Source organism: Anomalospiza imberbis, chromosome 5, assembly GCF_031753505.1.
Source record: "Anomalospiza imberbis isolate Cuckoo-Finch-1a 21T00152 chromosome 5, ASM3175350v1, whole genome shotgun sequence".
NCBI lineage: Eukaryota > Metazoa > Chordata > Aves > Passeriformes > Viduidae > Anomalospiza > Anomalospiza imberbis.
In genome coordinates, this window is record NC_089685.1 from 7272306 (window position 1) to 7299936 (window position 27631).

The 27631-nt window shown below is 42.7% G+C and overlaps 2 protein-coding genes and 1 long non-coding RNA gene across 4 annotated transcripts; 2 read left to right on the forward strand and 1 right to left on the reverse strand.

The window, feature by feature from the left end:
- Positions 1-172: 172 nt before the first annotated feature.
- On the reverse strand, positions 173-11995 carry DCLRE1C (DNA cross-link repair 1C). The gene is given in 15 exon segments (XM_068189537.1): positions 173-1582; positions 1584-2527; positions 2989-3089; positions 3940-4028; positions 5662-5716; positions 5879-6015; positions 6604-6705; positions 7227-7367; positions 7531-7603; positions 7852-7953; positions 8032-8087; positions 8733-8792; positions 9976-10060; positions 11732-11783; positions 11865-11995. Coding segments are annotated over 15 exon segments (2175 nt in total). The 5' UTR covers positions 11974-11995; the 3' UTR covers positions 173-1513.
- Positions 11996-12408: 413 nt separating this feature from the next.
- Positions 12409-20247, forward strand: MEIG1 (meiosis/spermiogenesis associated 1). 2 transcript variants are annotated; one of them, XM_068189540.1, is made up of 4 exons: positions 12409-12514; positions 14501-14633; positions 16452-16614; positions 18584-20247. In XM_068189540.1, the coding sequence occupies exons 2-4, from the start codon at positions 14530-14532 to the stop codon at positions 18710-18712; spliced, it is 396 nt and encodes a 131-aa protein (XP_068045641.1). In that variant the 5' UTR covers positions 12409-12514; positions 14501-14529; the 3' UTR covers positions 18713-20247. The 2 variants fall into 2 exon arrangements, with proteins under 2 accessions (XP_068045641.1, XP_068045643.1); XM_068189542.1 differs by lacking the exon at positions 12409-12514 and having other exon boundaries at positions 14496-14633; positions 16441-16614.
- Positions 20248-22077: 1830 nt separating this feature from the next.
- Positions 22078-25980, forward strand: LOC137473675 (uncharacterized). Its single transcript, XR_010998923.1, has 2 exons — positions 22078-22920; positions 24948-25980. It is a non-coding gene; the product is annotated as an uncharacterized lncRNA (long non-coding RNA).
- The last annotated feature ends 1651 nt before the right edge of the window (positions 25981-27631 follow it).

Below are 27631 nucleotides of genomic sequence, written 5' to 3' on the forward strand. Positions count from 1 at the left end.
TCCAGAGGGACCATGAGGAAGTGATGTGTTTTCAGTTTAGGGCTGGAGAGAACTGGTATAAATTTACACTTGCCTGAACAGACTGGATTCCTGTGTATTTGAGCATCCTGTTAAAGGCAGCCCTGAACTTACATGCACAGTTTTCAGATATGAAATGAGCCAAAAGAAGAGGTTCTGTTTTGTCTGGCTTTATTCACAGAGGTAGTTCCAACAGCAGTTCCACTCACTCAGGCTTGCTAAAAAAAACCCCAAAGTTAGTAGATCACATTTGGAAATTAGGTTAACAAATCCCACAAAGAGCAGGAAAGGTAACAGTGGGAAAAATACATGGATCTTTAATATCCTTAGAATCATACATAGATTATGGCAATGCTTTGTCCCTCCTGCCTCTGTTCCCTGTGGCAGAATGCTGGTCAGTTTAACATTCACATGTCACTAAACCTGGCACAACAACTGAAGGTACACTCAGAGGAGAGGGATGTTGTGCTAAATTATGTTTAATTCTTTGGGACTTAAGACCATGGATGGAAGACCTCAGGGATTTTTAGATGACTTCTGTGGTTTTGATATTTTGTAGGCACTCCAGTTTAGGAAAAACCTGAATCACATTTCTATGTTAGAAACTAAGAATTTTGGCAGAGAGTTATAATGGCACATATGCATGGAGAATATATTGTCTTGATTTAAAACAGTGAAGTCTACAGAGTGTTGCAGAGGAGGTGAAGTTTTGTAGTACAAGAGCCTGTCTGGGATACAAGGTTACCTTCTGTGGCTGAGTTACCTGCCAGAGCAGGACAGGGCTGGTAACTTGGGAACCACAGGATTGTAAGTTTTTCTGAAGAACAGTTCAGAACAAACCAGAACACAGAGGAAGTGATGACAAGGTGTTTGCAATGAGTTGGAGGTGAAGCATAGACAGCAGTCTGCAGTACCTAACTCAGGAGTTAAAGCTCAATGTAAAGAGAGACTTTTTTAAATTAACATTTTGATTTAAAACAAATTAAAACCCCCTCACAACCTCAGTAATTCTCTAATCTGTTCTGCAGTTATTTTTAAAAATAACTGCAGTGAGTACTGATTAAATTGTTATAATAATGATAAACAATGGTAAATTACAACTGCCTTGTTTGCATGGTCATTCTTAGGTCTTCGTCCCCACAGTTAAAATAGCACAGTGTGCTATTTTGTTAAAACCCAAGATCACATTACAAAGGCAAACTCTTAGAGCTCATGATAAACACTAAATTTCATTTAGTGTCCTACCCTTAGTTTTGTGTGGTCCATTTTTTGTCTACTTACAGTCCTGGAGAATTGAACCTTGGGAGGTAGAAGGCTTTTACTGTCCCTCCTGGGAATACTTTCTGAATACTTCCTTTTCAGTATTTCATGGAAGTAACAATAAAAGGCACAGGCTGCAAATTCCTGGTTCTGACAGTAAGATACTTCTGAATTAAGTATGACTCAGCATAGCTGCAGACAGTAACCAGCAGGAAAGAGAAAAATAATTCAGGTATTAATAGACATGCTGGGTATTACCACAAGGTAATCCGTTAGACCTGTTTTCAGGAGACTTTTTTCTCACTGATTATGTTTTCACCTGCTGCAAGCTTCCTGTATAAATGGTGCAGTTTATCTGGCTGAGGCGCTTCAGCACCAGGAGTCAAGGGAATTTCAAAGTCAGAGGAGCTCTGGGAGTCCTTCCTCAGCTCCAGATCAGGAGTCCTGGAGCTGTCACTTATTTCTCCCAGTACATCCTGAATGTGGGCAGTGCCATCTTCTGCATCTTTCTCACAACCTTTGCTTTTCAAGCCACAGGCACCATCGTGGGCACAAAGTCTGTTCTGACCTGGTGGCTTCTTCCCCCTGCTGCTGTCCATCTGAGTGTCCCTGGGACTCTCCTGCAGCACAGGAACCACTGCTCTACTCCCACCTGTGCTGAGGTCCAGGGCACTTCTCTCCTGGGAGGTGATGAGCACCGTGTCCATTTGGCTATCCCAGCCCTGGCTCCCCTGCTCTGATATGTGTGTTGACTGGGAAGAATTTTGGGAGGAGATGTGTGTTGAGTCACTTATTCCATCTGAATCGCTGAAGAGTGACTGGGACCCACCAGCATCTGCTGAAGATGGGATGTTGTCCTCATTTTCAGAGCTTTCCTCTAGTTTATTACCTGTAAAAAATTCATCCCAGCAAGGGACACTGGCATTAGACTCCTGCTGGTCACTAGTTACTCCATTGAAATTGGCTGTGGAAGTGGCATCTGGCTCATGGGAAAGAAATTGAACTGTATTTTTTTCAGGTTCTTCTTCATCATCTTCATCATCATCATCATTTGATTCTTCACAGTCCACAAAGTCTATCTTGAGAGAGGTGTAAGTTGTGGTCCCTTTGTAACTTTCTGTGCTCTCATTAATGTTTCCTTCAGAATTTTCAGACTGTCCTGTGCTGGAGGGCCTGCTCTCTCCTCTCTGTTGTTTTGGAATCTTAGGCCTTGTAGAAATTAATTCTGAATCAAAGAGATCATCTTCATCTGGCAAGAAACAAACAGAAAATCACTAAGAAAAGTTCACATCTCTGCTAAAATCTTGTTGAGAGCAAAGTTTTAATAAAAATTCATTTAGTATAAATTGAGGAAAATATTCTTTAACCCAGCTGGAGATTTTTCAGGATGATATTGACAGTGTTTGCCTTGCCTTGTCTAGCACAGTATGTCACAGAGACAGTTAGAACAAGCTTTCCAAGGGCTGGCCTGGGACTGAGGGAATGAACTCCGTCCAAAAACTTACAGGGCTGTTGAGCATTAAGTACATTTTAAGTCACACAGTTAGCTCTCTCATTCTCCTAATACCTAAGTTCACATAATTTCTATTTCTGTTTTCCAGCTGTTGCTTTGAACACACAGACAGACTGTGGTGAACACCAAAGCTTTTGGCACCTCTGCTTAGTCTCAGACTTCTGTTTAAGGTGCAGCAGCAGCAGCAGAACCTTTACCTGTATCAGATAATTCTCTCTTGTGGGCTCTCTTCAGTGTTCCTAAGGGCTTGTACCTGGGTTCCGTGATTCTCCTGTATGACCTGCATAATGGCTTTAATCTGAAGGGAATGAGAAAAGCAGTTAATATTTAGAACTCAGCAGATGCTTTCGGGAGCAAAAGTAAATCCTTTAACTTGTTTTAAGTACAATGCTCCATGCCTTTCATAGGCACTGCAGCAAAAATTTTAAAGCAAAGGCAGCAATACCTAGGGCAAAGTCCTGACTCACTGATGAGCCTCAGCAGCTGAAAGGTAGAAATCTGTCCTTTCAATATATTTATCTTAAAACATGTACATTTTTTGGAAACTATCTTGTAGTTCCTTACTTACAGAAAGCAAGCTGACAGGGTTCAAAATCTGACTACAATTTTATTCAGTAATTATTAAGTGAAAGTCTCCTTTCTTACTAAGGAGGAAAGGAAAAAGGAAAAGGAATCTTTGTTCTGTCCAGATTGAGACACCACAGCTCTCCTGCTTTTTAAGCTGTCAACATCTACAGCAGCACAGAAGAACTGGCCTCTCTAATGCTGTGCAGGGGAGGAGTTCAAGTCCCCAGAGAAACCACCTTTAAAAGAAATTTCTGAGAAGTAGCAATGACAAATAGAAATGGGTCACAGAACAGAGTGAGATGAATCTGTATTCAGCTTCCTCCCAAACAGAGTTTACCAGCAGAAAAGCCTCTACACACAGATGGAAGTAGAATACAAACTATGAGACTCAGCTCAACATACACATGTGCTTCAGAAAGCCCAAGTCTGTGGGACTGAATATAGGAAAAAAAAAATCTGAGTTATCAGACAAGTAAAGCAGAAGGCAATAGCCCTCCTGAGAGGCTGGGATTCAGGAGGGGAATTGTCCTTACAGGAGCAGAGTTTGGATCACCTCCCTCCAGCAGCCACTTGTCACTTACATGTCCATAACTTTGTCCTCTGTCCCACCCACTGGCAGTACATTGGGATACACATTCACAGGACAGATATAGCTCAGGAAATCCTTGATCTGAATTCCAGAAAAGAAGAAGCAATTTAACAAATTACTTCAACAGTTAAGAATGTCACTTAAAGGCAGCACTGATGCAAGCACATCCAAAAGTACTATTAGTAGTCTTTATGAAAAGACCAATGTAGCCATGACTCTGTCAAAGTGGATATCTCTGGAACAAGGAGACAGGTCTGAAGGGATGCTGAGAACTCAGCCTCACCTAACACCCTCACTGCAATTATCAATTACTACACAAGACCATCACTGTCTCTGAAAGAAAGGGCTGGGCAGACCAGCAGTGTGAGCCAGTGCTTCCTTGTCGTTACTGCTGCTGATTTTTTCAAATATGCATTTTTTCTTACTGGAGTTCAAGTCTCTAGTTTTGCAGATCAGTTATTCCTTTTCTATTTCTAAAGTCTCTCCTGAAGTACCCTGTAAAAGCCCATTATGACAAAACACACTGTTTTTCCTAGCCTTACTCTGTCATCTTCTAGATGATCTCCAGTAATTTTCTTTGAGAATTGTGTCCAGTTTGGGGCACTCCTGCTGAGGCTTTTTTGGAGCACTCCTGCTGAGCACTGGGAACACTTGCAGGTTGCTAAGTACACTGCTATCTGTACAGACGGCAGGACTGTCCTGGAGTGACCTATAATGTTATTGCAATTTTGTATCTAGCAGTTATTTACTGTTATTTCTTTGCCTGTTACTGTTGCACTTGTGAGGAAACTGTTATTTTTTCACTTCTATCTACTCCTGTTCATTCCTTACTGGTGGAAAGGGATTAGTTGAACCTGTAAAGAGAGACAACGCGTTCCAGAGTGTTCTCTAAATTGTCTCAAACCAAGACAAGGACCCATCTATTTTTGTATGTGGAGGTAGGAGTGTTAGTTACACTACCCCCCATATTCCACTAACAAATTCCACACTGGGACCTCCACTGAAAATTCTGCATGGCAGAGCAAATTTAAACTTAATCAGGATCTTAAAAACAGTACTGCCTTCCTCCATTTTGTAGTGCAAGACTTTGTGACAGTTCATTGTTAGCACTGATCCAGTTTCAGTTCAATTTCTTAGGAGAAAGTAGTGTTTTCAGATCTGTATCGAGTCATATTAAATGAAAGTGTGTGATTATGGTGAGGATGCTGCCATGACCAATTTCCTTTTAGTCTTATAACACAGGAAAAGGGGCAAGAGCAGCAATCAGGATTAGAGAAAATTCAGTTTAAATATGTAGGCTGAGAAAAGAAGGCAAACCCACCCAAATCTGACAGATAAACAATATATTGTTTATAATATATTATAAACCAGATAAACAATATATTGTAAACTAAAACTCCATGCTTTAAGCATTGCATGGTTACACAATAATCTAAAATAGAAAGGCAGTCAAAACAATTGTAGAAGTGACCTATACACTGAGAACAGAGAACAGGAAATAGGCTTGTGATCCTGCTCTACTTTACAAGTTCCTCTGCAGCTATATAAAAACAAATTTCTCTGTCTTCAGCATTCAGAACTTCCTATCTCCGTACGTCTTATTACTGACAGGATTTTTTCTTATTATGATAAATCCTGTCATCCACTCCAGAATAATCAAAACTCTTTTACATTCTCTTAATCAATGTATACTCAGTACTAGAAGTATACATACCTCGCTGTACGAAGAGTGGAAAGAAAAACAAGCTCTGTATGTTCTCTCCCCAGTCCTAGCAAAACAAAGAGTCACAGAAATTAGGTAACTGCTCTTCATCCGCGGTCAACAGACCAGCCTAACTTACTCTTGAAGTCCATTCTGAGATTCAATTATACACGTATCAAACAAGATACAAACCTGAAACAACAGGTTTTTGTGTGGCCCAAATGCTCACCTCACGATTACACTGGTTTTCTTTTTCCTTTCCCCAAACCACATTGTGGAGGGTTTGATGCTGATTATGTGCAGGGGAGTTCCATTAAGGCAAGTCATCCCACAGGGCAGTCTGTTCCATCGGAAGCAGTCATCATCCTGTCCAATGGATATAAAATTAAGTTCAACAGTGACCTTTTTTTACTCAGAAATTAAGCAGCATAGCATCTAGCCAAACCACGTTCCTCTCTCACATCTAATTCCCTTGAAAGACCCTGTCACATCTTGGTTTTTAGTGCAGCTGGCAGAGCAAATCAGCCAGAGACCAATGCCCCAATGTGCCATCTCAGTTTCTACCTGTGTTCCTCCAAGCTGGAGCCTCCAGCCTGACAGACATCCTGGAAGTGGATGGCCACATGCTAAAACCACACAGGCACCATCTGAGCTGCTTTTGATGCACTGAAATGGGTAATACCTGATTGATCTACTCTGCTGCTTGTCTCACTTCACTTAAAAACACAATTTTCAGGCTTCAAATACAATTAAATTGCTTCTAGCATAAGCTAATATATTTTTCTCATTTTTTTCCTAAAAAAACATAAAACTTCAACCCACTAAGGTTTTCACTCTGCTTCACATTATGTCACCATTTCACCCGTCTTCATTAACCCAAGAGGCCCCAAACATCAGCACCTATAACCACACTTTCACAGCAAAGTCAGGGGAGGCTTTGCAGAGCAGACGCACCCGAGGATGTCGACAGGCGTGAATCTGCGTGCGTTGGTCTGTGGTAACATGGCACAGGATTTCTGGCATGTTCCTGAACATATCAAGTTTGTTCATGTGCACCTAGAGAAAGCCAGAGTTTACTCTTTATTAGTGCTTGCCAGACTGCAGCTGGAGCAGCTGTGTAGATGTGATTCTGCTCTCCTCAAATGCTGGCAGGCATTTAAATTATTGCTCCCAATAATGTCCAAGCAGAGATGTGTCAGCCAAAACTTGGACATCTAGAACAAGTAGATCATACCACCTACACTGAAGAAGGATGAATACTCATGAGAAAATCAGAATATATTTACTAACTATTAATGTTGTATGCAAATTACTTTTATCATTCACAAAATAAAAGGGAGTGAGGTAAACACTGACCTTGAAAACTGGGAATTAACTTCTCTTTGGAAAGCCCAGATGTTCCAGACTGAAGTTAACTAGTTAGCTCATTCTGAGCACAACTGCACTTTTTAAGGGAAGTTAAAGAAACAGGCATAACTGTGACCGAGAGCAGCCCTCTAAACAGCCATTGTCAGTTCAGTGTTGGCCACAATCATTACTGAGGATCTGTTCCAAAGCAACTATTAGAGAAACATTACCTTGATTCCGAGTTCCTCGCTGAGGTTTATGAATAAATACTCATATCCATAAGCAGCTTTGCAGTTCAGCCACACAACATGATTACGAGACAGTGAGGTCCAGCTTCGCACTAACTCCAAGATCCCATTTAAACATTCCTCCTGAAAAGTGTAGAAAGTGCGTCAATCATCTTGGAAGATACTTCCAAAGTGCTGTGATTTAGTAATGCAAAATGGCATTGCCTTGTAAGACTTACCTAACAAAGGGATAGTTAATTAATCAACAGTTTTAAGGGCCTTTCTTCTCACAATTTATTAGACTTACCCGGCTTGGTATGTGATAAAATCTGGGATCACAAAAAGTAGTGTCCAAATACACACTCTGGATGTCTTTTACCCTGGAGGATAGAAATGTGATATCAGAGTAAACATTGTACCACAGTGCTAAGATACACCACTTCCTCTCTCTTCAAAGGAGGTAATTCTACCTCTTGATTACAAAGAATACATTAAAGGGGGCTTGTAACTGCAGTATTGCAATTCTATTTAATCCAGAATATAAAATGAGGAAAAAATAATGAATACCTAGCCAAATTGTCCATGCCATATGATCTTCTGTTCTTTCTATATCCCACAAATAGCTCACCTAGTCCCTGAATGCAAAAGCTCCATTCTGGCTGCTTCTCCTTTTGCAAGTCTGAAATCCCCTGTGTACAACACAGTGCCATTCTCACCTTCAAACAGAAACCTGCAGACAGCAATATTTGGGTCAAACTCCTCATTAAATGCCAGGTGGTGAAACATTTAAAGTATTGAAAGGACATACATGACTGAACCTGGACAGTGACCAGCTGGCAGAAGTGTCACCACTACATCTTCTTTCTGGAAGAGAGGGGTTAGCATTATTTTCAGACTGTAGTAAGTACTACCAGTACTCTTGTCAGCACAGTGAGAGCAATGCATTACTCCCCACAGCCTCCTGCAGCATTTAGCATTGCTTTTAAAGCCAGAGAGTCTCTTCACACTGCAGTCACCATCCTGTCATGGCAGACGAGAGAACCAAGTATTGTATGGTGCTAAAAAAGCAAGTTGGACAGAAGACAGTTCTGCTTCCTTGGTTCCTGGTGAGCAAGTACAGAGTAGTTGGAGTTGGAAGGGACCTTTAAAGTTCATCCAGTCCAAAACCCCTGCAATAAGCAAGGACATCTTCAACTAGATCAGAGTGCTCAGAGCCTCATCCTGACCTTGAATGTTTCCAGGGATGGGGCATCCACCACCTCTCTGGGCAACCTGTTCCAGTGTTGCACCATCCTCATTGTAAAATGCTTCTTCCTTACATCTAGTCTAAATCGAGCCTTTTTTAGTTTAGAACTACCACCCCTTTTTCTGTCATTACAGGAGAGGAGGGGCACCTACATTTTAAAAATAGCTTGTGCACTTCAGATGCTGCAGCTGTGTTTCCTGTACTCATGTAAACAGCATTACTGTCCATGACTGACATATGAATCTTTTTTTCCTGTAACTTACCTCACCAGATGTTTCATCTTCTAAAGAAATCTGAGTTGGTGTTTCAACTTCCAATGCAACCTGTAACAAAATGATTAATTGCATTATAGGATTTACTGAACATTCTATTTCATGTTTATGTCTATTATGTTGATCTGTAGCACTCACTCTGGCTAATGCTAAGCCTGTAAAATTAAACTCATTTTCCAATAGTAAGTCATAAATTTCCATTTCCAGTGGAAGAAATTTTCCTTAAAGTTATCTAAAAATTAAAGGGAGATACCTCAGCCAAGGTGTGCATGCCTAAAAGAGTCAGAGAGTGTTGGACTTCTATCAGCAACAGCTCTTGTTCCTCTGGATGGATCACATGCCTCATTTTTGGATGACTGCAAAGCCCAAAATCTCAGTCCCACAGCAGTGGATCTTGCTAGGATAGCTCTGTGCTGCAGTACTTCCCACTGCCCCCTATTACCAGAACCAGAGCCCACAAATCACTGGGACCAGGTATTCCTGTACTTGTGCAGATATAACTATTTTTATTTCTGTAAAAAAACTCATGCTCTGTTTTAAAATGCCTGTTTTAAAATTAGTAATTATTATATTATCATTATAATATATATAATAATATATTTTATATATAAAATAATTGTTATATAATTATTTTTATTTATGTAAAAAAACTCATGTTCTGTTTTATACTGCCTGCCTCTGCAAAGGTAAGGAAATAACTTCAAGTCACACCTGTAGATAATACTGATCCCTTGCAGTCTGGCTCCAAACACTGGAAATCAAGTAAATTTATTAAGTTTTTCTGTGATTTTTATACTAAAACTTCTTAATGCTATAGTCCATTTTCCAAAAAGCAAACAGAAAATCATATAACTTCAGATTATATACAATCCAAGCAATAAGAGACTTTAAATGAAGCGAAAGAGAAATAAAGGACAGAAGCAAAGAGACATGAGCAAGGTAAGGAAATGAATATCAATTCAAATGTACAAATGATCAATGTAAGGATGAAGGCCGTGTAAAGCTGAAGTTGAGAGAAAAGGAAAAAATTTTTTGGGGAAAAATAATTAAACAACAAACAGCAATAAACCAATGCCACATAGCAAGCAGCAGGAAAGGCACATTGTTGGAAGTACTCAAGCCCTGAAACACTGTATCAACACCAATACTAAGACACTCCTGAGGGACAGAGAGCTGCTTCTTTCTGAGAATCACTGCTTTGAAAGTGCTATTTTCAAAATAAACACAAACTCACAATATGATTCTCCCAAAACTTGTATTTCCAGTTAGTCAACAACAATTCCTTAGTTACAGGTGAGCAGTATAGTTTAACTTTCAAGCTGTGAGGAGACAAAAAACACAGATAAGTGTTTTTTAAAGTAGACATGAGGAACAATCTAACGACAACATCAGCACCTGGCACCCAGTACATCAAACCCTGCACTCAGAAACCTCTCATGTGAGGAGATCTGCAGAGCTGGAAGCCTGCAGGCTTCTCTTCAGCACAGCAAGCCCAAACCTACCCCTGTGTGCCCCTGCCTGCATGGTTTTGTGCAACCACAAATGCAGCATGTGGTACATGGTCGTGACCTGTCTGCTTGTTTCTCCACCCCTGCACACACCCCTAGAACAGGCATTTGGGACAGTCAGCACACAGAACACAGAATATTCCTTATGAAGCTTGAGCTGATGCACAGAGACCTCATGAGCAAAGAGAGATTCTCTGCTTGCATCAGAGGAGATGCATTATCTACTCTAATAAATCAAAGAGAGCCCAGGAACTGGTCCACAACCCCCCTGGGCCCATTGCCACATTTGATCATCCTCATGGTGAAAAAGGTGTGCCTTGTCCTTTCTTTATGCACTTCCATGAGAAGTCTGGCTCCATCTCCTCTACGCCTACCTGCAAACAGTGATATATGATTGTTTCCTACTCCTAAGACCCAAGACATCCAGCTCTCTCAGCCTCTCCTCACACATCACGTGGCCCTGGCCCCAGACCAGTGTGGTGATGCTGACCAAAACACCTATCAATTTACTATCCAGGGGACCCAGGGCTAGACACAGCACCCCAGAAAAGTCTCACAGGTGCTGGCCAGAGGGGAATAACTGTCTCTCTCAAACTGCTTGCTACCTGCTTGCTTATACACCTCAGAGAGTACAGCTGGCCCCTTCATGGCACAGGCACAGCACTGTCTCTGCGCATCAACACTTCCAGGGAATAACAGAGAGATCCTCACAAAGCTCATGAACGTCAGGGAGTTCAACAAGGCCAAGTGTATTTGGGCAACCCCTGGTATCAAAACAGACTGAGGGATACATGGGTTAACAGCAGCCCTGCAGAAGACTTTGGGGCATCGTGGATGAGAGGTTGGACATGAGCCAGCAGTGTGCGTTTGCAGCCCAGAAAGCCAATGTTGTCCTGGGCTGCACGATCAGCACTGTGGGCAGCAGGACAAGGCAGGGGACCCTGCCCCTCTGCTCCACTCCGGTGAGACCCCACCTGCAGCGCTGCGTCCAGCTCTGCGTCCCCAGCGCAGGAAGGACAGCGAGCTGTTGGAGCAGGTCCAGAGGAGACCACCAGGACGGTCAGAGGGCTGGAGCACCTCTCCTACGAAGGCAAGGCTAAGACAGCTGGGGCTTTTCAGCCGAGAGAAGAGAAAATTCTGGGGGGACATTACTGCTATTTCACATTTAAAGGGAGCTTTTAAGAATTATAGAGGGACTTTCTACAAGGACACGGTGTGGACAAGGGAAGCTGACTTCAAATTGAAAGGGGGCAGGTCTAGATGGGATACGAGGAAGAAGGTTTTTAAAGGGTGATGAGGCGCTGGAACAAATTGCCCAGAGAAGTTGCGGATGCCCCGTCCCTGGAAGAGTTCGAGGCCAGGTAGGAGCAACCCGGTCTAGCGGGAGGTGTCCCTGTCCCGTTCCCATCCCGGGATTTGTGACCCATGGCAGCTCCTGGAGCTGTTCTGCCGCGCACCGGCCGCCTCGCCACCAGCCCGTACCTGCCCTCCAGCCTCCTCTTCAGGGCGGTCGCCCGCAGCCCCATCATGTGATCTGGGGAGAGACGCACGGGGTCAGTCGGGGGACACGGGGGGAAGGGGACGGGACGCGCGGGGGACCCCGGCGGGCCCTCACCCTTGTGGCAGTGCGACAGGAAGAAGGCGCGCGCGCGCAGGTTGTCGCGGTCGAAGCGGTCGATGGACACGGCCGGGTACTCGCGCGTGCGGCCCCCGAACCGGCTCATGGCGGGCGGCGCGCGCTTCCGCCCGCCCGGCCCCCAGCCAATCCCGAGGCGGCCCCGCCCGCGCGCCGGCCTATCAGGGGCGGGCACGGCCTTTTAAAGAGGCCGCGGCGGGCGGTTGCCTGGCGACCGTGGGCGCCGTGAGGGGGCGGCCGTGAGGGGTTTGGGGACGGAGGCGGCCGTGAGGGGTTTGGGGACGGGGGCGGCCGTGAGGGGTTTGGGGACGGGAGAGGCCGTGAGGGGTTTGGGGACGGAGGCGGCCGTGGGGGGTTTGGGGACGGAGGCGGCCGTGTAGGGGTGTGGGGACGGAGGAGGCCGTGAGGGGTTTGGAGACGGGAGAGGCCGTGAGGGGTTTGGGGACGGGAGAGGCCGTGAGGGGTTTGGGGACGGAGGCGGCCGTGTAGGGGTTTGGGGACGGGGGAGGCCGTGAGGGGTTTGGGGACGGAGGAGGCCGTGAGGGCCGCCGCCATCGCGCCTCGGCTGCCGCTCCGCTCCGCCCCGCCGCGCGTGAGGAGAGTCCCCGTTTTGCGTCTCTTGAGCTGAGGTGGGCCGCCCTAAGGGCCGGGTGGTGGGCGGGTTGTGGCCAGGGCGGTGGGAGCAGGGTGAAGTTAGGGTCGCAGCGCAGGCCGGGACGTCTGCCTGAGCACCTCGGAACGTACAAAGAACCGTCGGGTAGAGTAGGTAGAAGCCACTGGAAAGAGGGGAACTTAGATTAGCTCTTAGGAAGAATTTTTTTATAGTGCGGGCTGTGAGGCACTGGGACAGGTTGCCCGGTGAGGTTGTGGTGCCCCAGCTCTGGAACAGTTCAAGGCCAGGTTGGATGGGGCTTTGACCAACCTGAACTAGTGGAAGGTGTCCCTGCTCATGGCAGGGGGTCGGAACGAGATGATCTTTAAGGGTCTTTCCAACCCCTTGGCATCCTATGAAATCTCTTACTGGCTCTTCTGACACCCCAAGCAAGTCCTGTGTTTTCTGTCTTGGGTTAAGTGATGTAGGCAGTACTGCCATCTCCTCCCACTGCTGTGCCCCAGGGCCTCTCCTGCCTGGGGACATGGTGCTCCTTGTCCGGGCTGAGGATGCAGCAGGGCCCCCTGTCCTGCTTGATACCCCAGCCTGGAGCCAAGGTGCCACTACTCTTCAGCTTCAAGTTTGCTGGTGAATATGGGTGTGCACCCTGGGTATACCACAATGGGTGAAGGCACAGACACCACTCCTCCCCAGCACCAGGCACACAGGCTGCAACCCACAGTCTTGCCCCAACCTGCTGACATAGAGCCCCTCACTCATGACAGCCCTCCCCCAGTAGTTTATTTTTCAGGACACATCCTGTTACTGCTCCAGTGGCTGGAAATTTAGTATTCCCTCTGGCTCCAGATATCATAGGCCAGAGGTGCTCATACCCCAGCCTGACTCCCAGAGTTGGCACCAGTGTTCACTCATACACAGGTCTCACCAGGAACTGGCACTTTATCCTTGCAGCACACGCACATGGGGAATACACAGTTTGTGCAGAGAGACAGTCAAGATTTAAGAAGATACAATAGGTTAGCACAGTCTGTGATGATCAGGTGTGGGGCTTAGCTGGGCATGTAATACTGACTGGTCCTGTTTTACACAGGACAGCCTTATTTTATACTCCTTTCTGTCTGTTCTCATCTTTGTTTCTCACTGCTCCTGCACATTCCTCACAGATCTATACAGTTCCATGGATTCCCACACCTCTCCAAGTTTGGGGCCCCCTGGTTAAGTCTCACCAGTTCAAAGTCCAGGTTGGTCTCTCTGAATGTCATTCCTGTAGTTTCTTAATAGCCCATCTATTAGTGCTGGAGTTGAGGTTTGTTTATCAGTGTTTTTGTCAGGTCCCTGTCTCTGCATATTTTGTGTGTTTCCCCTTTTTTCCCAAATTTCCCAACTGACATTGTCCCTGATCAGATAACCTTGCTGGAATAAACATTCTCACACTCTTCACATGCCACAGGTGTGGTTCTCATCATCACTTTCCTCATTTGCTGCTCAGGTTTGAGACCCCATATATTGTTTTATGTCTTTCTCCCTTTCCTGTAACCCCGTGTTGCAGTGAAAATGGTCCTTGAGCAGATGCCCTAAGGGACACACACAGTAATTGTGTTATGATTAACATTAAAAAAATCTGTTCCCAAGGCCAAAGCACTCACTGTTTACCCTAAATTAGGAGCTGACAAACATTGTCATCTTAGCAAAGTCCACTTCACTGTTCAAAAGTTCCCCTTCAATGAAAAGCGTTAATATTAAACTGGATATTTTCTTACCATTCTCTTGTCTTCTTTATTTGCCTTTGTCTGTCTGTTGTCTTTCATCTCTTCCCTGTATTCCTGGCTGGAGTACAGCTGTCCCCTGCTCTGGTACAATGAAAACAGCTCTGTGCCTAGAACTTGCACACACAATAGACAAAGAGTACAGTTTTTAAATAGCAGCCCCAAAATGGGATGCTTTCATTATATGAAGTCACTAAGCTGGAACTTTCAATACATGATCTTTATTTTTGGGGCAGGAAAGCCTGTGGACAGGCACTGTGAATTAATGGTGACTCAAGAAGTGCCAGACCTATCCACATGTCTCGAAGAAAAACATTCATTAGGTGAATGCAGCACGTCCAGAAAAGAAGTACTTAACACTAATGACATGTAAGTTATCACAAGATATGCAATTTCATTAGAGCTTAGCATTTATTAGGTCTAATATTATTGCTAATCATATTGACTGTCTAAAGTCAATATTGACTGACAGCAGTTCTCATAAAGCACTGATGAAAAAATACAGAGCTTGAAAAATCCTGTGATGGCTACAAAAGAGCCCTTTACAGCACAGGAGAAAAAAAAAACTTACCCTACTTACTACCCTAAATTTAGAATAAGGATCTGTGCTTATCCTGTTAATTTGTATTTGATACCTCATAACCAGGTGGGAAAATTACTTTTTAGTTTAGTGAATGGCTGCTTTCAATTGCAAAATGCTGTAGTGTCTGGTAAAAGAATGCTTGGAGTACTGAACTGCAAGAAATGATTGAGGGTTGCCAGAAAATGCCCTTTTACATATTTTTATTGATCTCTAATAAATGTATTCAATAAGAGATTAAAGACCCTTTCTTTGTCTCCTGCTGGCTCTCATACAAACAGGAGCTACGTGTGCAGACTTCTTTCTGCTAATTCTACATTATGATAATAATAATTCTTGATATAATTTTCCCAAATATTTTTATCCTGTAGTGCAAGACTTTTTTTTCCAATTTCTGCTTTTCTAAAAGACTAGTGTCATTTTGCATTTGATATAATTTCAACTTTTCCAGCTCTCTGTTGATATAGGAACTTGCCAAGTAAAGAAATTGGGCAAGGTTTGGAGACAGCATGGTACCCACAGGGAAGGAGACTGTATTCATCCTCTCACTGCAAAATCCAGAAATTTTCGTTCCTTGGAGATACTTTCCTAGTTATGAAGCTGAAGCTTGGTGACATTTCAAAACTGGGAAAGGACTCATCTCTGAGCATACCTGCTAGGCATGATCGTGAAGGGTGTGTTTTGCTTGTAGAAGCGACAAAAGTTCTATTTGAGCAGCAAAATAAGATATACTTAGGAAAGCAAATGCAATGAAATTCAGAAGTGAAATTATTTATTTTTTTAATGTAGTTCAAATCCATCCCTGGTGAGTATCCACTGTCTGCAATTTTTTTATTGCTTTTTTGTTACTCGTTTTTAGTTTGGGTAGGGTTTTTTTCATTTATCTAATTAATTAATTTTATTTTCAGTTTGAGTTTCAGCTTGTCTCAGTTCTGCTCTTTTCAGATTTAGCAGCTGATTAACCTGTTTGCTATGTCTCAGCAGACTGAACAAATGGGTTTTGTGTGAGGAGGAAGTCAGTGGCAGTCCATTTGCTTGGGCAGAGCTAGAAAAGGCTGAATTCTGGCAGGTTGTGTGCCTTGTCTTCTTATCCAGTTTATCTCTGAAGACCTTATCTCTGTCATTGGCACTGTGGCCCTGTCACTGACTGTGCATTTCTCCTTTCCCCTCCTCTCCCATCCTGAGTCTTTGCTGTTCTTCAGTAACAACCCACACCTTTATTCTGTGGTTCCCAGTTTGGTGTCACTTCAGGAGCAAGAAAGAAAAATCTGTAAATCTGCCTGCCTGCCCCAAGGGGACAGCAACTGCAAAGATGTGAAATTCAGAAATACTGCATTTAGTGTTTTTTTAATTCATCAATATGCACAGTTAAATTTTAGGAAGGTTGAGTCAAGATGTATTTGGAAGTACAGATGAGTTGCGTTTGTTTGACATCAAGTAGTGTGTTTAATTTGATTCCAACTGCTTATAACTTTTTCCTTTTTTAACCTCAGACTTTGAACTCTGTAATTCCTTTACTTTAAAATTTTGTTCTATCCATTACTCTATGTCCCCAAAAAATCACTTGCTTCTGTCTTCTCAATTTAATTTTTTAAGTCTAATTTCAGGAAGATGTCTGAAGTTTCTGAAGTCATGACTAAAGCTGACATCAAACCAATATCTATGCATCGTGCCAAAATATGGTCAGATGACGTAGAGAACTTATACAGATTTCAGCAAGCTGGATACAGAGATGAGGTGGAATATAAACAAGTAAAACAAGTTGATGAGGTAAGATTTAGAACTTTGTATTGTAAGAGTTACTACTTTAAACTTCTGTCTCATGTAAAATGATTTAATAAAAATAAAGGTGCTGCTTATTTCCTTTCATTTAGGCTAGGTTCTGATACAGTATGCTTCCTCACAGGTCTGACTTGAGTTCTTGAGCTGTTTATTCCCCATCTCTGATGCATTTAGAAGCATCACAGATCTCTTTGAACAGATGTAGCTGATCACCAAAGGTATAATTCAGTGTTGAGTGAAGAAGTATTTCAAAGTGAGTTCTCTGAAGCTTCTGCATTAGTCTGTCAATAGACTTGATAGGAAACTTGTTGGTTGTCCATGGAGTCAATCCTGTGTCATTGCTACTGCTTCAGTTTGCAGTTGGATTGTGTGGTAGCACAGTCAGGCTTTGTGCACACTCAGAGCTTGGCCTCTCTCAAAATGATATCCACAATGGCAATATTTGAACTGTACTGAAGGCAGTTGTGACAGAGGCTCTTGTCAACACCAGGGACTTGCACCTCTGCTCACTGCAGTTGTTAGTGATGCTCCCCAGCACATCAAATGAGCTATTGAGTAGTGGCCAAATATCCAGTGCCTACTCGAGGTTCAAAATAGCAACCAACAGATTAATACAACAAACAATATATCATTTTTTATTACACCTCCGTAATTTATCTTCCAAAGCAACAAATATATTATGAAGAATACACTTTTAAAATATGTTCACCTCCTGAGCACATAAGAAAGAACAGAAAGTTCCAAGATACTCACACCCCATCCAGTTAACTCAAAACACAGCGAAACACGTTGATGTGCATAATAAGATAGTTTATTATTTTATTGTGGACTCTGATACCACTGCAAAGGCTGTGGTATAGTTTTCAGTAACTGCAGAAGGAAATAACGTAGTTATTGTAGTAGGATCTGTGTGTTCAAGATTTATGGCAGGGCACAATCACTGGCAGTTAAACCCTGATTAAAGTTAAAGAATACCACTGACTAATTGTAATGTGAGTGTGCATTCAGTTCCAGCATGCCAGGGCCTGGCAGTGATTCTCTTTCAACTTACATATTCTGAAATGTCTTGTTAAGTCCATATTAGGTTTCTATAATGCAGTTGTTACTAAAGATGCAATTATAATGTAGGTGGAATGAATATTAAGGCTGTTATGTTTAGACAGACAATGCAAATAACACAGCTGTATGCCTGAAGTCATAAGGTAAGTGATGAAGTGGGCTCTCCAATTAGAGAATGCTCTAGTTTGACATCCTGTTGTCAGCTCTGCCTGGAAGAGAAATAAGATGCTTACTACCTGATTTTTAAGGTTTAGTTTAATCAGAAGCAGTCATAGATGCTCAGGCTGAAAGAGGTACTAAAGCCATAAAGCTGCTGAATGTGCAAATGCTGAAGCCTTTAATTTAAAGGTTTACACTGTGAAGCAGCGAAGAGCACCAGGGTGATGCTGCATTTATGTGGGACTGATCCTACTGTCTTTGAGACTGATACAGTCTGAGGCTTACTTTATTTTCATTAAATTACTAATGAAAAGCACATTTTTCATGGTCAGAAGGATCTGAAAGAAACCTTTAAATATATGTCAGTCTTACAGGAGCAGACACTTGCAGCCTCTCAGATTACTGAATAACTGAATAGCATCAATATTATATTCCTAAACAAGGTGTTTGTTTTAAAATATTTGACTTGTCCAATTTTAAATTAGCCTGTTAAATATCCTTAGATTCCTATTTCTAGGCTTTTCAGATCACATAACTTTATACTAAACCTGAAAACTGGTTTCTGTCAGCTTGTTCTCAATCTGTTTTTAAAAGTTCAGCAAGTTAATAGAAAAGTAGTATTTAGATGCAAATTAGGGTTTCCTATGAAAGTATACTGTATATTCCTTGCAATGTCATGCACAAACATTTAATGTGAACATGTTCAGGTGATTTTATATCCTTTTTGTTCTTCTTGTAGGTAGAGTGCTGGCCAGAAACTGGATTTGTTAAGAAACTCCAGAGAAGGGACAATACATTCTATTATTACAATAGGCAAAGAGAATGTGAAGACAAAGATGTCCGTAAAGTGAAAGTTTATGTGTATTAGTGTTGTTACTGTTCTGGTTGGTTTGTTTTTATAAATTGTTTCTTAAGACCTGTAAGTAAATGAATGTGTCATCTGGCTTACCTTAAGTATCCATGCCATGATGAGATAGAAATGGGAGTGCTAGAAATGTAGGGAAGCCTGAACTATAGACATAGAAACTTCACTTTTTCCTTCCTATAACTAAAAGTTTTATTAGTCCTCATTTTCCTGGTTACAAATGGTTTGACATAAAGCTAAAAAGCTGGTAAATGGGCATCATATATTTCAGTTAACTATATAACACCCATTGTAAGTAAAAACATCAATCTTTATTCCAAACAATATAATCTAGTTGGCACTAGTTAATGTCAGCCACAGTCTCTTGGGGTAGCTAAGGGTTATGAGACTCCAAAGGGCCAAAGTGAGGCCAGAGCACTGACTAGCATTTCCTTAGAGCAGAGCAAGAAAAACAAACGAAGAATTTAAATTAAGGATGCTGAACAATCAAGTAACAATGGCCAGTGCTGAGCTGCAGAGTTAAAGGATGGTTATTGTGATAGAAAGAGTCACAACAGAAATGTCTTTCTGTCTATGCCCAGAGTATTTTTGTCAGGTGCCAGTATTAATTACTCAAAGAGGAAGTATTAATTGACTTAGTAGAATATGCCTTATTGTGGGGGTGGATTGTGGATTCACAGGTGTTGGGGAGTATAAAACTACAGGGAAAACATGAAATCCACGCTTGGTAATATATAGGTGAAAGTGACATACACAGATGATATGTGGGATTTCTAGGCAGAATTCATCTCATCTAGCTTCAAATGTCACATTATCAACATCCACACCTAATCCTGTCACTTGGACAGCCTTTGTTCTGAATAGAGAGAAGCTCTTGTGGGGACAATTAATTTATTTTAAGTGCAGCTATGTAACGTTTTAATGTGCTGCTGTGACATCAGCTCTGCAGCAGCTGCCCGTACCTGGGCTACTGAGACACTCAATGAGGATGAGGGACTGTAGTTACCTTCACTCATGAGGGGAATTAATTAAAATACTTTGAGATGCCAAAGCTCTTGATAATTGACCAGTAGAACAGACTGTTATGTAAACCAGTAGATGTGTTTGTGGTAGTTACAAAAAATTTGTTATTAATATTTCGTATCTCTGGACTGTTGACCAAGGGTATCTAAACTTAGTTTTAGGCATGACATAGCAGTGTACATTTGACCATCTATTTTATGGATATTCTTCATTCATTTGAGCCTAAGATGGAAGCAGACTCAAGATGAGAAATAGAGGACTTAAAGCTCCTAGTCAAAGTAAGTAGTATTAGTGCAATATTTAAAAGACCTCATTGACAATGACTGGTAATGATCTCCTCATCTTATTTAGACTACTTGGAAAGTTTTAGCTTAAATTTGTATGAGCTCTGTTAGAGAAATGACTGAAAGATACTCTGAAGCAACTATGAAACTTATATTCCTGGAAGGTTTTAATGGCATATACAGAGAGTTACTGCAATGTAGAGAAATAAAGCATTGCTACAATGAATGCCACTTCAGCCTTTCATTATGATTTCTTTTATGCTTGGAGTGCTCTGGATGTACTTTTTAAAACTATGACTTTTCGCATACTTTACAGTTAAATAGTGGGAACAGAGCAATTACAAGATATCCCATCTATTTTGTCACTTTGGTTTAGTGGATCTCACTTTGTTAACTTTATGGATTCCTAAAAACAAAATATTCCAGTGGACATGAAAACAGCCTTTAAAGAATTTCACAAAAAATAGATGTGGTGTATAGCCAGCTCAAATTTATTGTCAGAAATTATTGCTATCAGCACACACAGAAGAAGTGAGAACATTTGGTACAGCCATTTTCTTAGTCTATAAAAAAGATATAGTTGGGCATTCAAGAACAGGAATTAAAACTGCAGGTAACTTTGTAGAATTTAATGTGATTTTTTTTTTCCTCAAGAAAGATTTTTAAAAGTTGAAACACATAAATGATTATTCTGGCATTCCCTCAATATTTTTGCAGTATTGCTGGATGCTTCTGTCTGTATTTGAAAACCATGAGTATGCATTTCATGCAGCCCATGGATATTTCACTTCAAACAAATAGCATGGGAATTCATGTTCCACTTTATATGAGTTGACAGATCCTTCCCACTTAGAGAGAGTGAGTTACCTAGATATTACTTACATTTTTTCAGCATTGTCAGTGTAAAAAAGATTGAATATCACTGTGATATTTAAAAGATTCACAGGATGAAAGAGAAAGACAAGCCTTGTAATTAGTAAGACCAGTTTACGGAGATGGCCTTTGTCAAGACTGGTGAATTTGGGAGTTCTCTCAGTTCATTAGCAAAACAGCAGGTTTTGTACTGGCAGTGTTGGTTTCAATGATAGTTGTTCTTTGACATCCAGTTCATGCTAAACTTAAGATAATGTGACCACTCCTCCAGCCTGCCAAAGTTCTTCCTGACCAGGCTTTGGCATTCAGCTGTGCTGGCCAAACGTGAAGCTGATACTTGAGTACCAGCAAGGTTTCCTCTGCTGCCTGTGTGCTGGATGTATCTTCACTCAGAAAAGCTGTCAAAAGAACTCAGTATTTGCTCTTATCTGATAAGAGAAATATCTGAAATATTTCTTAACTGAAATATCCCTACCTCAGTTTTAAGCAGGTGGAGAACTGTGAGCTCACTTGTCTTTTAAGCTTAGTTATGAAGGACTATCAGAAGTGAGTGATCTGGGGAAGCTGTGCTTCATTTAAGGATGACACAACAGTACTTATCAACATAAATAATTTCTGAACATCATTATACAAACTCTTTTACTGAATTTTAAAGAACTAAAGCACATATCTCAAGTTTTATTGCCTAGAGATGAAAATATGTTCTACTTTTCTGATTTGAGTCTTAGTAAAAAGTAATTATATAAAAAATACTTTCCCAGGTACTTCTCTGTTGCTATTTCTCTTATCAGGGAATACTGTACTGCTCTCAATGGCCATTTGCAGCAGCTCAAGGAATGGCTGGTGGCAAGGCTCTCTGTTAGCTTGCAGCTGCCTAAGCCTGATCTACTTGGTCTAATTCCCTTCATAGCTTTGTACAAGAAGAATAAATCCTTTCTGTGCCTGTAGAAGCTCACAAGAGTAGGGAAAGCAAAGTTTCAGGAACTACTTTTCAGACTTTGTGTTTGACTGTTATACATGAAATAGCAAGAGTGCAGCCTTGGGTGTTCCAGGCTGCTGTGCTCTCTTTTTCAGGCTTTACTGGAATCCATTATGGAACGGTATTTTCTGACAGTGATACCATGGCTGTTTGCTTGCTTTGCAGTCACAGCAGCTCAAAGCTCTCCACAGAATGATGAAGTAGTAGAAGTGTTTTGTTTTGCATTTAGGCATCCAAATGGACAGAGTTTTTTCAATTTCTGAAGGCAGTTGAAACTCACCCTCTTGGTTTTCAAACATGGTTCCCTTGCTTCAAGATGTTGAAAATGGTTGGCCTCAAACTCATTAAAAACAGCTTTCTAACTCAGGAGCCGTTGGTGCTGCTTTTCATCGCATTGCCAATACAAATGAAGGCTGCCTGAAAGCAGCTGGAATGGAGCTCCCCTATGCTCCTTGCAGGTTCTCTCCTGGTACTCCAGTTCCACTGAATTTATCTCACTCATTGGATCTGCTTTCTCAGTAGTCTGCCTGTGCTGAACGCCTCTTAGCAACTGTAATTACTTTAAAAAACCCACGATTTCTTTCTTGTGGCAATTGAGACTTTGCATTTAATTCAAGTCTGAAGCACAGCACCCTCACAAACAGCATTTGGGATGGTGACTGGGGAATGTCCGCTGACAGCAAAGTTCCAGGGTGGCACCCAAAAAATTACTGCAATGTAACTTTGAACAAACATAATTATTTTTATGGATGCTTTGTTCTGCCAGTGTATTTACATCTCTGAGTGTTGAGATAGAGTATCTCTGCTGCTTGTTGCTTTTGTGGCTCTTTTTCCCTGTCAATAGTCTTCCATATTCTCTGCCTTCACAAGCACTCCTCACTCATGGATCCCTTGAAAAGCCTGTCCAGTGTCCTCTATCCTGGCTCCCTCAATCAGCCCTGGCTCAGACCTTAAGTCTTTTCCAGGGGCTGGCACACAGCAAAGGTAATTAAGGATGGGATTTAATAAGAAGGCAGGCCAGACTGCATGGATCAGGGCCCAGCCAGGTGATTGTCTTGCCCAAACACTTGCTGTCATGTCTGATCCCTCCAACCTCCTTCCTTGTCATCTTCCCATACTTTTCCACCCTGATCCTTCCCTTCCTGTGTCTTTGGTAATTTCCGTAAACATCCTGTAGTAAGTTTTGTTCAGTCCCCCAAGCTCCCTCAAATACACCTCTAATTTCACACTAACCATGTTTTCTCTGTCTTACCAGTTACAGTATTGAGGCAGATCCTCTCAAAAGCCATAGTAGCTCCTTTAATGGCCCATCAGTCAGTGCCTGGCAAGCTCTGCCTTCCCTTATTGTCTCTCTAATCACCTGCTCATTAATGGTTGTGTGCCTGTGTGTTTAAATCACTGTTTTCCTCGTTATTTGTTATTTCTGAGATACGGAATAACCGAACAGTTTACTGAAGCAGATGCTCTCCAGTTTCACACGTGCTCCCCGAGGCAGGCGCTTGGCTGCGCCCTGAGGGATGGTGTAGAGGCACCTACGCACCGGAGCCCCGCGGTGCTGCCGCTGCCGCACGTGCCCTGGCAGGCGGCAGCTCTAGGGAAGGGATACAGGGAAGGGAATGCCTAGAAGCAGAAGGAGGAGGGGGAAGGGGAAGGGAGGGAAGAAGGGGACGGGTTCAGGGAAGGACGAGCAGGTTAAAGAGTCAAGCACACAGATGCATCAGCATTTTGCCAGCAATCTCGTACTCACATAAACCTCCTCCCCTGCTGGCAGCTCTTGCTGGTTGGGGAAGTAGGATATGGTCCCAGCTCCTCACTGCAGATGTTCCTCCTGCCTTGGCAGGAGCACCCAAATGCCTCATCCAAGGGGGAGCTATCCTGCTCGGGTGGATAAACTGCTGCCAGCTGCTTGGGGGATGGAGCAAAAAGCAGGGGAACTGGATCTATGGCAGGCTCTTCATGTTTGCCCGGGGTGTCTAGAAGATATCTGCTGTGCCGTCCTGGGGAGCATCCGCGTGCCAAGTACACGATGTTCCAGCCAGGGCTGGGATGTGAGCGAGGAGGAGCCAGCAGGTGGGATGCGAGTGCGAGGAGATAAGTGCTAGGATGCTGTGCCTGGAGAGATGGGCTGGAGCCAGGCACACACGACACAGGGATGTGTTGGGCAGTGTTTCTGGAGAAAAGAGCCTGGTGTCCCTGCAGGTCAGCTTCTTTCCGTGGCTCTGGTTTCCTGAAGCTACAGACAGTGGAGCTCTTGCTCTGTGGTGGTTGCAACCTGCCAACTCCTATCCTAAACTCCTATCCTAACCTCCTAGCATGCCCATCTTGTTCAGAAGGAACTTGAGTCACAATCCAGAAGGACCCTTTTTGCCTCCATTGGACCCTTCAAAAAGGAGGAGGTCTGTGTACCAGAGCTGAAAGATCACAATTTGGAGGAGATGCTAATTAAAAACATGAAATATCTCTTTGATAGCCTGTCACTCACAACTCTGGTCTCAGCAAATGACAAAGATTACTACACTTGCAACTACAGAGATTTTTTTTTAAAAAAATCAGTGGATTCCTATTTTGTCAGACTAGAGCAATATTTCAGCAGAGAAGATAGGTAGATAGATGACAGACAGACAGATCTGAAGAATGGGTTCAGATCTGAACCCATTTAGAAGAGATATTTAGAAGAGATATTCATTGCCATAGAATGCATATTGCAAACATTGAGAATGCAAAGCAACAGAAACAGAAGAAATATAAAAACTTAATTATGTTATAGACAGTAAGGGGACATTAAAATATCACTGGGAATCTTAACTTAGGAATAGCTTCTCTGTTATTTGCAATCTTACCATTTATGTCCATCAGATGGGAAAAACATCACACCAAATGTTCATAATTCCTGCTTTACTATATCAGAACAAGGTGGTAGGATTCAGCTATACCAGATGAGATAATTTGCCATCTGTAGCTGAGGAGGATGTGAAACATCACCTTCTAAATACAAACACTTTAAGTTCAGAAGTCTGGGGTCATGCACACTTTCATTCTTAAGACCAGTAGCTCAGTACTCTCATTTCACTAATTTTAGATCTTAACAAACTTTGGAAAACGAGAGGTGCCAGAGGACTGATGGAGGGTCAACATGAACCAGTACTTAAAAGAGAATGATACTAGACTGGATAAACAGACTAATCAGGGATAAATTAATGAAGTGGTTACACGGGACTCTGTCAATTGAGGTTAATAAGTATTTTCCACTGTGCTTCACTGATCAGACACATCTTGTCTGATACAGACAAGGTGGATACAGAGTTGTAAGACAGATACAGAGCAGGCAGAGATTTTGTTTCTCGGACATTATTTTACTGCCTGAGGACTAACACATTTTCCAAACACTGTCATCAGTCTCAGCCCAGAATTACCTGACTATAAGCAGTGACTTGTGCTGTGTGAGACCTTGAGAAGAGAGTTCACACTTTTCACCTGGGATGGAGCCTTCTGCCCTCAGACTCTGTGAAATCTATAAACTTTAGTAAGATAACAGCTCCCTGGTGCAAATAGGATATGCATGACTTTCTTTTCAATTCAGAGGCTGTAGCCACTGCAGGTTTTGAATTGCACATGCCCACAGAGAAGAAAAAAACTGTGGCTGGGGCAGTGCCAGCTGGAAACATTTCAGCACAAGAGGCAGCAGTCTGGATTCTAGGCAGATGTTTTAGTCAGCCTCTGGCTAGCCATTGTTTAATGGAACATCGAGTTTTGGGGAGAAAATCTCCTTCTCCTGGATGTGTTTGTCTGGCAGGTAGCCTTGAGGTGGCTTGGGAAGATGGATGAGACACACAGAACCTCGCTGCTGGTGGGATGACCTCTCAGAGCATGCTTGCTGTGGGCAAAGAAGGTATTTCATCTCACCTCTCTGCAGAGAATCACAAAACCCTGCATTTCAAGGCTGTAGGAGTGCCAAAGGGGAGCATATGCACATACTAAGGAAGGACAAATAGGTACATAATTTTCTTTTCTCTTCATCCCACTGTGGAAAGCTTAAATGACAAGATGGAAATCCTGCAAAATCAGGAGGTAGTACTGCTGCTCTGTGTCCTTTTGCTATTCAAAGTAGCTTTTTTCTTCTTGAAGATCAGTACTGATGCAGATTTCCCTGCGATGCTCCTGCCACCCTTGGTGGGGTGACGTCTGACTTGCGGATGCAGCAGATGAAAGGCTGTTTTGCTGTTCAGCTGGTGTGTAATGACCGGTGTCACACCGAGCTCTATCCTCTGCCCTTCAAGGGGGTGTTTTGAAGCAGCCCCACAGCTGCTGCCCCACATAATGACTGCCACCAGCTCAGAGGAGCAGTTGGTAAACAGCTTATACATCTGTCAGAAGCCCAGGAGGGAAATTTGCACAGTATATCCATACACGTGTATATATTAATGAAATGTTTATCTTTTGGAAGATATTTTTTCTCAAAAAATATTGAAGAAATTTTTTATCTAAATTGAATGCTGACCCTTTGCTGAGATTTTGGAACATGAAGGAGTAGATGGGAAAGCTTCTGCAATTCATTAAGTAAGATAATGTAAAAGAGGGAGAATCCACAATCCTCATAAAACTCAAATGCTGAAAAATCCACAGGAGAATGAAGATTATAATGAATAATTCAAATAATACATCCTTGAATGAGAATGTTTCAGCTTCCTCATTTACTCAGTCTCTCATCTGATCTCCAAGAGCGAAACATAAATGTGGAAAAAGTGAAATAAAATAGTTTTTCAGAACTATTTGAAGCTCTCTGCCTGCATTCTGGAGCTCGGAAGGACACCACGGGCTGAGGTTTGCACAGGATCTGTGTGCTCGTGCCTCCCTCTGCTGACTGCTTCCCCAGACCTCTCTCTCCCTGGCTGCAAATTATAAACAGCCATGGTTGTTTCCCCTTCCTGCTGGGCTGATGTTCCTCCCCATGTCCCAAGCAATGACAGCAGATTCCGGGGAGCTGTTTGGTACGGGCTGCTCATATCAGCCCCAGGGCCAGTGGGTGATACGGGGCCAGTGGGTGTCACCCCAGCAGCCCTGTGTTCCCTTTGTGGCATCTGCCCCATGGGTCCCAGTGCCACTCAGGTTCTCCATTAACTCTAAATTAAAGCATCCTAGTTTAGGGGGAAAACTCTGAAAGCAGTAAGGCAGAGACGCAAGGAAAGTTACCATAAACTGAGAGATGCAGGCAGAGACCTTTGGCTACATCACTAGATTACACCTGGGGTATACTGGAAATACTTCACTGAAATTTGATTTTGTCTTTTTTTGTGGTTTTGTTAGTTTGTTTTTGGTTTTTTTTGGGGGGTGTTGTTTGTTTGTTTGGGTTTGGTGGTTTTTTTGTTTGGTTTGGATTTGGTTTTGTTTCTTTTTCTTTTAAAGTTTGAATATGTCTGTAACACCTCTTGGTACCAGTTTTAAAATCTTTTGGTCCTTATAGGCAGCCACTAAGTAAAACTAACTGTGGGAACTGCAAAACTTAAAGGTTTTGGATTCTCTTCTCTTTTCACACACTCTCTACAGAAACTTCCTTTCCTCTCAGCAGAACATGTGCCCCCAGCAAAGGCAAGAAATGTACAATCTCACCATGGCAGAATGAACTGAAAATCATGCCCCTTGCTCTGGGGGGAGGACCATGCTGGCTGTCCTCCAGCTGGTTGTCCCTTGATGATCTGCCAGAGTCGGGTGACCCTTTCTGTGGAGGGAGTGAAACGCACCTCTTCTGGGACGATGGAGAGGGAT